Source organism: Boleophthalmus pectinirostris, unplaced genomic scaffold (genome assembly GCF_026225935.1).
Source record: "Boleophthalmus pectinirostris isolate CB_2022bp ecotype Guang Dong unplaced genomic scaffold, ASM2622593v1 HiC_scaffold_22, whole genome shotgun sequence".
NCBI lineage: Eukaryota > Metazoa > Chordata > Actinopteri > Gobiiformes > Gobiidae > Boleophthalmus > Boleophthalmus pectinirostris.
In genome coordinates, this window is record NW_026571190.1 from 12,592,050 (window position 1) to 12,604,744 (window position 12,695).

General features: G+C 38.9%; 1 protein-coding gene across 6 annotated transcripts in view; it reads left to right on the top strand.

The window, feature by feature from the left end:
• LOC110167606 (teneurin-3-like) overlaps positions 1-11,386 on the top strand; it is a 595,717-nt gene extending 584,331 nt beyond the window's left edge. For all 6 annotated transcript variants that reach the window (XM_055158090.1, XM_055158089.1, XM_055158088.1 and 3 more), the window contains 11 exons: positions 561-758; positions 1,866-1,925; positions 2,344-2,688; positions 3,494-3,738; positions 4,272-4,453; positions 5,033-5,235; positions 6,871-6,981; positions 7,858-8,000; positions 8,332-8,456; positions 8,951-9,081; positions 9,182-11,386. In XM_055158090.1, the coding sequence (XP_055014065.1) occupies positions 561-758; positions 1,866-1,925; positions 2,344-2,688; positions 3,494-3,738; positions 4,272-4,453; positions 5,033-5,235; positions 6,871-6,981; positions 7,858-8,000; positions 8,332-8,456; positions 8,951-9,081; positions 9,182-9,937 (2,499 nt within the window). In that variant the 3' untranslated portion in view covers positions 9,938-11,386. The remainder of the gene's footprint in view (positions 1-560; positions 759-1,865; positions 1,926-2,343; positions 2,689-3,493; positions 3,739-4,271; positions 4,454-5,032; positions 5,236-6,870; positions 6,982-7,857; positions 8,001-8,331; positions 8,457-8,950; positions 9,082-9,181) is intronic.
• Positions 11,387-12,695: the final 1,309 nt, after the last annotated feature.

A 12,695-nucleotide genomic window follows, 5' to 3' on the forward strand; every position in this document is an offset into this window, starting at 1 on the left:
TAATAGTAATGCTAGTAAGTCGTAGTAATGTAGTAGTAGTAGTAGTATATGAGTATTTGCCCAACAAATGTTATAAAAATTTTATAAAAGTTCATGTAATAAACCCACAATTTCCCATCACAAACAAAACAACTTTATACATTTATTCAAACTGTTCTTGTGGAAAACACCTCTCCCAATTTGTATTTGTGGTTACATTCCTCATTTGTGCAAAGCTGTGGTCAGTGTTAGGAAATACTGCATACATGTACCGAAATTACATATTCAAGTATTTTTTATTTTATTTTTTATTTTTTTGGTGGTACTTGGGATACAGTTACTCTTTTACTTTCCTCAAATCAAAGGAATACATTGTGCTACTTGATCAAAGTACACGGTTAAAAGCACTGAGTGTATTCCCTAGTATCGAAATGGAGTTTAACAATTTAGTATGGTGACAACACAAATTTAATTGTTCAACTATCAGATTTATTGACATCTGGGTATAGCTCTTTTAAATCTAATCACACGTCTTCTCTCTTTGTTTCTCTCTCTCTCTCCATCTCTCTGTCCCTCTCCAGTCCATGGTGTTGCTCCTGCACAGTCAGCATCAGTACATATTCGACTATGACTCGGGCGATCGTCTGTCTGCGGTGACCATGCCCAGCGTGGCCAGACACACAATGCAGACCATCCGCTCCATCGGGTACTACCGCAACATCTACACCCCTCCAGAGAGCAACGCCTCGGTCACCGTGGACTACTCCGAGGACGGCCAGGTCAGTGGGATAACAAGGATTTTATTAAATGTGCACTGAGTAACTTTTCTGGTGGATGATGAGCTGTGATGGAACATAAGAAGTACATTTTGGTTCTAGTCTACTACATTTTTGAACAGTAAAAATATTTTATTATAGTCTGAGACCTGCTGAAAAGGCTGAGGGGTTGATGTTTTATTTTTATCAAGTTCATAATTTGAGCAAACAAAAATATACAAATAAAGACAGCTAGAAAAAAACAGACTGATTTAGTTGTTTCTGCTGAACAAAATCTGGCATAAATCTTTATCAAAATCAGTCAATTTAAAGCTCTATTAGATCTCAAAATCTGCTCAAAATACTTAATACTTTTAACTCATGCATTTTTAAATGGGCACCTTTTACTTGTGTAGATTTTTTCATGTTGTACTTTTACTTTTACTGTTGTGTTGAGTGTTTTTTTGTTCCAGTATCTATACTTTTACAATAAAGTAACAATATTAGGTACTTCTTCCACCTCTGATGACACGCCACCTGTTTGACTCTAAAGTATGATATTGAGCTTGTATATTTGGCATGCATTCTTACTGAAAGCAGGCTTGCCTCTCCACAGACCTGACCTGTAACATAGCCTAGCAAGCACCTTCTTATGTCCATGGAGATACTAGTATATAAGTTTAAAACATACTGGTAGATCCATAACAAATCTATGGAGACGAGCATTAGAGATGCAAGTGCTTCACCAAGCTTCACTAAATTATGTAATAACTTTTAGTCTGGAATTCCATTTTAGCCTTTGGTTTAAGGCTTGATTCTGTTAATGACATCACAACTCTAGCTGTTCATTTTAGTTGTAAATTATTCTATTTTATTTCACTGCAGTTATATATTATCCCAAATATACTATCACTTTTATGGGGAAAGTAGTCAAACGCATTTATTTGAGTGTGTGTGTGTGTGTGTGTTTGAGGCCAGTGCACCTCTGATGTGTCACAGTTAATGGCCTCATATCTCTGTAGTGTTTAGTTAAGTTGGGCTCAGACAAAAATGTTAACAATAACGATGGATGGATAATAATGTTCCATATATGTATGTGTATGTTCTAATTTTTATTCTTCATCGCTCCAGCTCTTGAGAGTGGCTCACCTGGGCACTGGACGGAGAATACTGTACAAGTACCGCCGACAGGTAAAGTCCATAGTAAAATTTGTAATGATATCTATAACAACCAGAGAGTAAACAATAGCAGTTGTAAAGAGGAAAAAGGAAAAAGAAAACTAATTGAAAAAGTTTTTAGTGGATGCGTTTTCTTCTCCTTCAAGTTGCTTCCTCAGTTCTGACAGGGGTTTGATTGATCATACAAACTCTGACTCAAGTGACAATTCACACCTTAGGGTAGTCCTGCCTTTACTAAACAGCTATAGGGTGTGTAAGTTTCAGTTTAGTTAGCTTGTTTCTTCAGGTAGATATAAGGCAGTGACTTAAAGAACCTGTCAGAACTGAAGAAGCCTCTTGTGGCAAAACGTCTTCCCTCTAAAACGTTTGCCCAGACTGGGAATAAACAATACATTTATGGTGGCTTTACACACATTTTTTATTTCAACAGAACAAACTTGCAGAAATCCTTTACGACTCCACCCGGGTCAGCTTCACTTATGATGAAACTGCCGGCGTCCTCAAAACAGTGAACCTGCAGAGTGAAGGCTTCATCTGCTCCATTCGGTACCGTCAGATCGGCCCCCTAGTGGACAGACAGATATTTCGCTTCAGTGAGGACGGGATGGTGAACGCACGTTTCGACTATACCTACGACAACAGCTTCAGGGTGACCAGCATGCAAGCGGTGATCAATGAAACCCCACTGCCCATAGATTTGTACCAGTTTGATGACATATCCGGAAAAGTGGAGCAGTTTGGCAAATTTGGGGTCATCTACTACGATATAAACCAGGTAAGAATAATTCAGAAATGGTTGGAGATGTGATGTTAAATGTTCAAGTCTCATTTATACTCCATCACAATTCGTTAAATTAATGTGAAAGTGCTGCAGAAAAATTAAGAAACCCTAAAGAATTGCTCATAAAAATAATAAATCAGTAAAACCTATAGTAAATAGAAACTAAAAACTAAAAATAACTGAAAAACATGAATAATAATATCAATAATTATAATATTAACAACAATAGTAGTAATATACTTAAAGGCATTTGTTGAACTTTTAACCATGTTAGAATGATTTTCTCATAATTGTTGGACTTTCTTGAGAAAGCTTCTTATCTAAAAAATAAAACAAAACAATTTATCAAATTTAAAGAAATAGACAAGATGATTTGACAATATAGGAAGTGGTGTGCCATGGAAAATTTTCAACCAAAAATTGGTGCCATGACTCAAAAAAGGTTGAAAAATAGTGGTCTAAGTCAAAGTGATAATTCAATTGATTCATGCATGTTTGTGTAATTCTGTATTGTCCTGCATCTGAGTGCTCAGAAAGTCTGATTTCACCCACCTTCTATGTCCAGTCGAGGCTCTGTACTTCCTCTACTAAAAATCTGATTCTGGGTCAAACATGTACAATAAAAAAATGTGGCACAATTTTTTTCAACAATGAAAACACCAAAATGAAAATGTGCTGTGTGTTGTTCTGTTAGTTTAGAAGAAGAAATCAACAAACCTGTTTACCCATTTTACATCAGTATTTTGGTTTACAATTATCAAAATGTCATCTTATTTAAACCATGTATTCTGTCTGTCAGATCATCTCCACGGCCGTCATGACGTACACCAAACACTTTGATCAGCACGGACGCATAAAGGAGATCCAGTACGAGATCTTCCGCTCGCTCATGTACTGGATCACCATTCAGTACGACAACATGGGCCGCGTCACCAAGCGCGAAATCAAGATCGGACCCTTCGCCAACACGACCAAGTACGGCTACGAGTACGACGTGGACGGACAGCTGCAGACCGTGTTCCTCAACGAGAAGATGATGTGGAGGTATGCTTTGGGAGATCAAATAAATGATGATTAATGCATGTTTTGGAGATATAGCCATGTTTAGTGTTGCATCCTTGGTTTCTGTTTATATTGTTAAAGCCCCGCCAGGTGTTTTTAAATGATTTTATTGTACAAAAAACTGAAAAAAAAAAAAAAAAAGCATTCTTACTTCTGAGTGGGCTTGTTTGGAAGCCAAGGAGTCATTCCATGTTGCTATTAGTGATATTAGACATTTGATTGCCTGTTTTTGTCAATGAAATATGGAAGTTGCACAGCCAAATGGAAAGTAGCATGGAAAATGGTCACCAAGTTGGGATATGACATCACATGTAATATTGTATACAAATGTCCATGGTCAGGAGTACCTAGCTGTTCTGTTATAAAGCAGTTTGCAGAGTGGTGGCCGTTATGCCAAAATCTAATACTACATTTTTATTCTTCTTGACTAGTATTTTATTTTTTTCCCTGAACAAATGCCAACATTGTCTTGAGCTGTTCAAACCCTAAATTGTTTCGCCCCACTTGTTGTGCAGATATAACTATGACCTGAATGGAAACCTGCACCTGCTGAACCCGGGGAACAGCGGCAGACTCACCCCTCTGCGGTACGACCTGCGAGACAGGATCACACGCCTCGGGGACGTTCAGTACAGACTGGATGAGGACGGCTTCCTACGACAGAGAGGGGCCGAGATATTTGAGTACAACTCCAAAGGTTAGACCACATGGGCAGTATCATTTTGTACTTGTGTACTTGTTTTATTCATGTATTCAGTACTGGCCTGGATATGTTATCAGTCAGTCATAACTTAATACTAAATTGAATCCCCAAAGTATTTCTATTTTCACTCCTTTTTTTCCTGAAATGAACTTGTCCTAAAAGTCTTCTGCTTTTGATTTAATCTTATAGTTTCAGCTGCACTTGTCTCATTATGTGATGCCTATTCTAAACCTATGCCACACTCCTATTTAGCAATTGTTTACTCATGAAGAACATATAGTTATTAACACAAAACATATTAAAAGTGTACATTTTATGCATTTTTTATATTCTATTATATAATAATATGCACTTAAGCCCTTTTTACTCTTTTTTTAAAAATTTGTTAACTAAAGTAATTACACACATGCTTTAATTAAACATCTCAATTTCATCCAAAATAACATAGATTTCTAACACTCTTAACTGAATGTACTTTTTAAAATTAATTTTAAAAAAGCTCTAGATTTCTTACTAACTTGAGCATTGTTATAATAGTAGGATTTCAAGTTCTTCTCTCTTCTCTGACTTCAGGGCTCTTGGTTCGCGTGTACAGTAAAGCGGCTGGTTGGACCATTCAGTACCGCTACGACGGACTGGGGCGGAGAGTGGCCTCCAGGAACAGTCTGGGCCAACACCTGCAGTTCTTCTACGCAGACCTGAACTACCCCACCAGAATCACCCACGTGTACAACCACTCCAGCTCTGAAATCACCTCCTTCTACTATGACCTGCAGGTACAATACAGAGGGCTCTCCTTTGGGTTTCAGACAGACTACTGCAGTTTAATGGTATGAAAAATCTGATGAAATGAGTGCATAAGTGGGTCAAGAGAGTAATCTATAGGAGCTCTGCTAGCGTATGGCCAAACGGTATTTAAACAGATTGCGATTAATTTGCAAGTGTTGCCAAAAAGATGGTGAACACAAAAAGGTTTGACTAAGGTTTTAGAAAATGGACCAATAGAAACATGGACCATTATTTTAACTAAATATAATGAACAGTCAATTCAATCAAGTTGTTGTGATGAATTCTCCAGCTTGAGTATACACAGGACATTTGCCTGTATGAGGTCACAAAACTACACATTTTGCATGTGTATTTCTCTGTTTTGATGTATTTTGTTTACGTTGGGCTGGTTCTCCTTCAGTGGCTGCCCTGACACCACTAGACTGCAGAAAAACACTATCTTTATTAGAGACTCCTCTTTCAACACAAATCAGTTTGAGAAATGAATTTAATATTTTTCATGGTTCACTGGCTCAGGAAATCTACCCCAAACTTTGCAAGTCTGTTTTATGTTGATGTCAAGCTAAAAGAGCATGTGTTTGCCTGGAAAATCCAAAATGATATGTTTTTTTTTTATATACAGAGGGATATCAGTCTGGTCCCCACACCCTCTGCTACATCACAAGTGCCACTAAATGTGATTGTGCAATCAGATTTGTTTATTCCAGTATCATGTGAAATGAAAGAGCTCATTGGTCACCTATGATTTATAGTCAAAAATGACATTTTTCTCACCTCAGATTAACAGTTTAGTGCTTTACTCTTTGATTCTGCAGAAATACAGGATGCTTTTCAGTCCCTTGTGATATTTTTTGTTCTTTTTTCCACTCATAAGTAGCTCTATTTATGTTGATATGGGCCATTAGTGTCCCTTATTGAATAATCCACCTGTCAGTCACGCCCAACTGAAAGTCTGAGAGATTCACTGGTGACCTGACTTTTCATTTAATCTTATAGTTTAATCTATGTTATTTAAGTAGTGTTTATTCTGGATATCAGGCAAAACATGTGTACATTGGTTAAAGAGAGTGTGTTTGAAAATGAACCCATAAATTCAACCAGGAGAGAAAAATACTGTAATGTATTATTTGTACTGGATATTTTATGTTCACTATAAAATATATTGTACATAACATGAGCTTTTAACCATGTTCTAATGGTGTTCATTCATACTTGGCTTACTCAGTGTTATATTTTGATTAATTCATGCCTTTTTGAGTAATCCTACATTGTCCTGATTTTGATGCATCAGAAATGTCAGTTTTCACACACGTGTCTCCACCACTCTGTACTTATTTAGTTGTGATTATTCAAAAAACTTCAGACTCTGGGGAGTACAGGTAGGGCTAAAAATGTCCCAAGAAAATGAAATGAGGATCCTTTACTTGCTACAATGAAATTCCACTATGAAGAGGCAGGTTCTCACAGATGTGTAGTTTTGAACAGGAAGTCAATGAAGCTGTAAAACTTTGGCACTTAGACCTGTGATTGGTTAAAGCGTCAGGTGACCAGAGGAAAGCAAATGTCCTTTTAGCTCAATATGTCTTTTCATTGATTGTAATGTGGCTGATTGTTGTTCACAGGGTCATGTTTTTGCGATGGAGATCAGCAGTGGAGAGGAGTTCTACATCGCCTGTGATAACACTGGAACCCCACTGGCTGTTTTCAGTAACAATGGACTTCTGCTAAAACAGGTACATCCCTGAGCCTCACACTGACAGTACAAACATTGTCACTGAATCATGTTTTTGTCAATATCGATTTTGAAATCAGTAGGCAGTAGTTTGCATGATGAATTTGCCTGTATTTTCTCTAACAGTTTATTTTGTATTTTAAATTGCTGTAGTCTGCCCTTGAAAGGTTATTATTAAAGGGCCCATATTATACTATTTTCTACACTATAATCTTTCCTCATCACAAACATACCTGGAGTTGTGTTTTGTTTCATTTACACATGTTTATCACACAAACCCTGAGTTCTCTCAAACAGAAAACACTCTTTTCCACCTTGTGATGTCATGTGGTAATACAGGAAGTGCTCCACTGTGTTTTTAAACTCCATGCACCATCACTAAAGTAATTTGGACAATTTCAGCCACGGAGTTGCCCATCTCTATTGAACTAAAGGTTAAATGCAGCTGTTAACATTAAAGTTACTGCTTCATGGCATCACAAACTAGAACAGAGGAGATGCAGACAGACTAATACAGGATTACTCAAACATGTGTGAATGAAACAAAACACAACTTCAGGTATGTTTTTGATAAGATAACATTACAACATGGGTAAAAGCTAATTTTGCATAATATTTTTTAGTGCTCTCTTTTACTTTCAAAACAAAGTAAATAAAGTGTCCACATATGCAACATGATAGTAGAGAAAGTGCATAAATAAAAGTGTGTGTCTGATACTTGAAGCGTGGAGTGGAGGAGAGAGATGACCACATAGTTTATAAAGCAGCTGATCAATTAAAATTCACAGCACACCTTTTTTGCTTTATCCACTACACTTAAGTGGTCTTTGTGATCATTTCTGTCTGAAGTCTACACACTTGTCTGTCTGGTTCTCAGGTGCAGTACACAGCCTACGGAGAGGTGTACTTTGACTCTAACCCAGACTTTGTGCTGGTGATCGGTTTCCATGGCGGCCTGTACGATCCCCTCACGCGCCTGCTGCACTTCGGAGACAGGGACTATGACATACCAGCTGGAAGGTAATTGTAATTTCTTGTGAAGACTGAACAGTATTATGCATCTAAAAGTCCTAAAAATGTAATGGTCATTTTTTCTTCTTACCCTGTGTTTAGTCCTGCTCTACTCTTAGGTTAATGCCAAACTGTGAAATATTCTAAGCAAGTTATTACATCTCATGCAGACAAGTAATGTTACATACCTTTATGAGGGACACGCTTTTGTCTGAAGTGGGTTTGGACCTGTTCAAATCTGACTAAACAGGTTCAATCCCTGTTTAGGCTCAGTGGTTTTGTCCCTCAAGGCTACATTAAATTGCATTGTGTTAAATTACGTTGTTTTACGTGATTTTAGGTGGACCACTCCTGACATCAGCACATGGACCAGAGTGGGAAAGGACCCTCAGCCTTTTAACTTGTACATGTTCAGAGGAAACAATCCCATCAGCAAAGTCCACCAGGTTAAGGAGTACGTCACAGGTAATATACACCACATACATATAAATAATATTCTATTCATTTATGTTTATACTCATAGTTCTTTTTATAATTTTATGTTGTTTTTTTGTTTGTGTCATGTATATTGGGGGGTAATTTCCTTCTTGGTAGTTTCTTTTGTCTAGCGGTGAATGCTGTGCCCCTTAAAGGGAACATAGATGTATTTCAGTATTACATCGTCTTCAGTCCTATCTACCGGTACTCCCTATTGGCCACTACTCTATATTTACTAAAGATTATTCAAAAAATAAAAAATAAAAAAAGATTCAAGATTCAAAAATGTCAATTAGCCATTTTTCAACACATAACTGAAGATCTGTTGCTTCTCACTGTGAAATGCTTTTATGACTGACAGCTAAATTTAGTGAGGTCCATATATCAGAACCATAAATAATGTACAGATGACTGGTCATGTCTTGAGGCCACATTTGACACCAGCTTTATGTAAACTCTTCTTCTCCTCTCTCTTTCTTCAGACGTAAACATCTGGTTGGTCACATTCGGGTTCCACCTCCACAATGCTATCCCAGGATTCCCCATTCCCAAGTTCGATCTCACGCAGCCCTCACTGGAGATGAAGAAGAGTCAGCTGTGGGACGACCTGCCTGTAAGTAACACTGTTACTTAAGATTATTTGATATTAGATGTTTAATATATTTTGTTCACTCAAACCTCTCTGTTTTGTGAATCTCTCTTGCCCTCTCCAGGCCATCTCGGGGGTGCAGCAGGAAGTGACCCGTCAGTCCAAAGCCTTTCTGTCATTTGAGCGCATGCCTGAGATCCAGCTGAGCCGGCGGCACTCAGACCACACACGACCCTGGCTCTGGTTCTCGTCTGCGCGGTCTCTGGTGGGGAAAGGCGTGATGCTGGCTGTAGTACAGGGCAGAGTGGTCACTAATGCCCTGAACATCGCAAACGAGGACTGCATCAAAGTGGCAGCAATCCTCAACAACGCCTTCTACCTGGAGGACCTGCACTTCACGGTGGAGGGACGTGACACACACTACTTCATCAAGACCAGCCTGCCGGAGAACGACCTGAGCGCACTCAGGCTCACCTCAGGGAGGAAGGCTCTGGAGAACGGGGTCAACGTGACCGTGTCCCAGTCCACCACCGTCATGAACGGCCGAACGAGGCGCTTTGCTGACGTGGAGCTGCAGTACGGAGCACTGGCTCTGCACGTGCGCTACGGCACTACCCTGGACGAGGAGAAAGCGCGCATTCTGGAGCATGCCCGCCAGAGGGCGCTGTCCACGGCCTGGGCGCGGGAGCAGCAGAGGGTCCGTGATGGGGAGGAGGGGGTGCGGCTGTGGACCGAGGGGGAGAAGAGGCAGCTGCTGAGCAGTGGCAAAGTGCTGGGCTACGACGGCTACTACGTCCTGTCCATAGAGCAGTACCCCGAGCTCGCAGACAGCGCCAACAACATCCAGTTTCTGAGGCAGAGTGAGATCGGCCGGAGGTAACGGCCACGCAGCCCACAGACAGTTTAACAGGGATGTCACAAAACTGAAGGAAACCCAATGTTTGTTTACTTTTTCTTTAAATATGGTCTCCACCGATCAATGATAATCACTTAATGCACTGACCCCAAACCAATCGAGATACTCGAGCTGAAGAGCTCAGTCTAAACAATGCCTTCGTTTTTTTGTTTTTATCTGCCTTCGAAAAGCCTGCACGCATGCCCCTCCCTTGGTGTGGTGGGCGGGGCTAAGATTGCTCCATGCCCCTCCCCTGGTGTGGTGGGTGGGGCTAAGATTGCACCATGCCCCTCCCCTTATGTGGTGGGCGGGGCTAAGCCTACACCATGCCCCTCCCCAAATGTGATGGGCGGGGCTAGTCGAGTGCCGAGTCGTGAGCTGTGCAGCTGTTAAACAGTAGGATGTTAAGACTTTGATCAAAGGGCATTTCTGCAGCATCACGAGGAGCTCGAAGCATTTAGACAGTGAAACTGTCAGAGTATGTGGGCCAGATCAGGCCCGAGTCCAGAGCAGGAACTGTGGGACTCTCACAGAGAGACGGACACTAAAGGACTCACATTTGTATGGAGGACAAAAAAGACTTTGTTTGGATTTTTTGGTTTGTTTTATAAGAACTTGCATTTGCTTCGAACTAAAAGGAGATATTAAAATGAACAAAAAGTGTTTACATACTATTATCTATACCACTATTATTAATCTTACCACTCCACTACCACCAACACTGCAGGAAGGCCCATCTCTGGACTGACCCAGGACTTGAGTTGTGTTTTTTCTTTGTGTTTCTGATATCGTTGATCAGTTTGGGCTGTTTTGAAGCTACTCCTTTGTGCTTTCACCAGGTCTAGTCTCTCTTCAGTCAGGACCATGGACTCAGATGCCATGGACGCACTGTTGGCTCCTCTCAAACACTGCTCTGCTGTGGAGGCCTCACTTCTACAAAACGTGACTCGTATGATGCATAGACCTTGTGCTTTTATCGGTCGGAGGTGGTAGTTTTGCTTGCAATAGAAACATGTTGTCATGGCTTTTGGGGTGGGCGGGTCGCTGTGAGTAGTAACCAACTGTTGCTTCTCTTTGTTTATTTTGCTCGTTTCTTAAAGGGGCGGCGCAATGCCATCAGTGACTTTAACAAGTAACAGTAATAGATCAAAACTTGATGTGGACGTTTTCTCATTGATCGTGGGTCTCTGTACTCTTAAAGGGGAGTTTTTTTCTGTGTATGTGTGTTTACAAAAAGTGAAGGGGATGGAAAATCTTTTAATCATTTCAAAAGGAACAAACAGGAACGATTGTTTGACACCATATGCTACCAGTTGTTTTCTTTCTTTCAATTGAGACAAGTCAGCGTCTTTTGGGTTTCTCCTTTTTATTTGGAAAACTGAGAAATTCCACTTATCCGTACATCAATATTAGTCTCAGAGAAAGTAATTTATGTACAGTGTTTATACGGTAAAAAATAAAAAAATCTTGAAAGTACTTTGAGTGTGTGTGATGTCATTTATTAGTCAATACATTTTTTCCTCTACGCATTCTAGGTCTTTTCATCAAACTTTTCTTCATTTTGTCTGACTGAGATGTAAACAGACCACACTGTTTCTTATGTGCTGGGGCATTGAAAGCTGGGTCAAATGCAGAGGACAGATTTCCTCCTGGAGACGCATTTCACACATTCAGTCATGGAGAAGTTTTTAAAACGGACGAATGCAAACTCCGAACTGGGCCCTGGACAAGATCCTGACCCAGAAGAAGAGCTTTTCAAGCTTAACTGCTATAAAAACTAAAAACAGAGAGAGACTGAGAGCTGTTGATGAGCTTTGTGTGTGTCTTTCCTGCCAGGATATCAGCTTTGTGTTCATCTAAACAGGCGCAGGTCTCACACTGAGTAAGGAGAAATTAATGTAGAAATTATATTGTAATTAAATATACTGTATAGTGTCATTTTTCCAATGTAAAAAACGTGCCGTGGCTCAAAAAGGGTTGAAAAACACTGCCACTTGGTCCTATGCACCGTGGCTATGGAGAGTTCAGGCTGGGCTACATCCAGAAACATTAATGACCAAGCATGTGTGTGTGGTGTGTGGTGGCTTCCAGCGTGTGGCCACCATTTTCTTAGGCTTGACAACAAAATCCTTTGCTTGGCCACTTTAAGTTTGACTTGTGAGAGGTTATTTAATGTCAACACATCCGGTAAACAAGTACATCAAAAAGCAAAGAGAGCTTACATGAAACCTGCCTCCAGAAATCCCGCACGGGTGGACATTAAATGTGCCAATAAAGAGCATAATTTACATAAGGGATCCTCTTCATAACACAAAATTTTTGGGGAGTTAAATTTGCAAAATTATAATGGTGATCAGGATTCCTGGAGAACAGGCTTTTCCTTGAGTGAAGCAGAAAAGACTCTGTGTATGTTATGTATGATAACTGTTAGTTAATAAAATAAAATAAAATAAAAAATACAAATAAATTAAATAAATAAATAAATAAAAAAATAAATAAAAATAAATAAAAAATAAAATAAAAAAATAATAAAATAAAATAAAAAATAAATAAATACATAATTAATTAGTTTAAAAATTAAATAAAAAAATAATAAAAAATTTAAAACATTAAATAAAAAAATAAATATATTTTTAATAAATAAAAAAATTAAATTAAAAAACTAAATAAATAAAATAAAAAATATATAAAAAATAAAAATAAAAAAAAATTATGAATAAAAAAAAAAATAAATAAATAATAA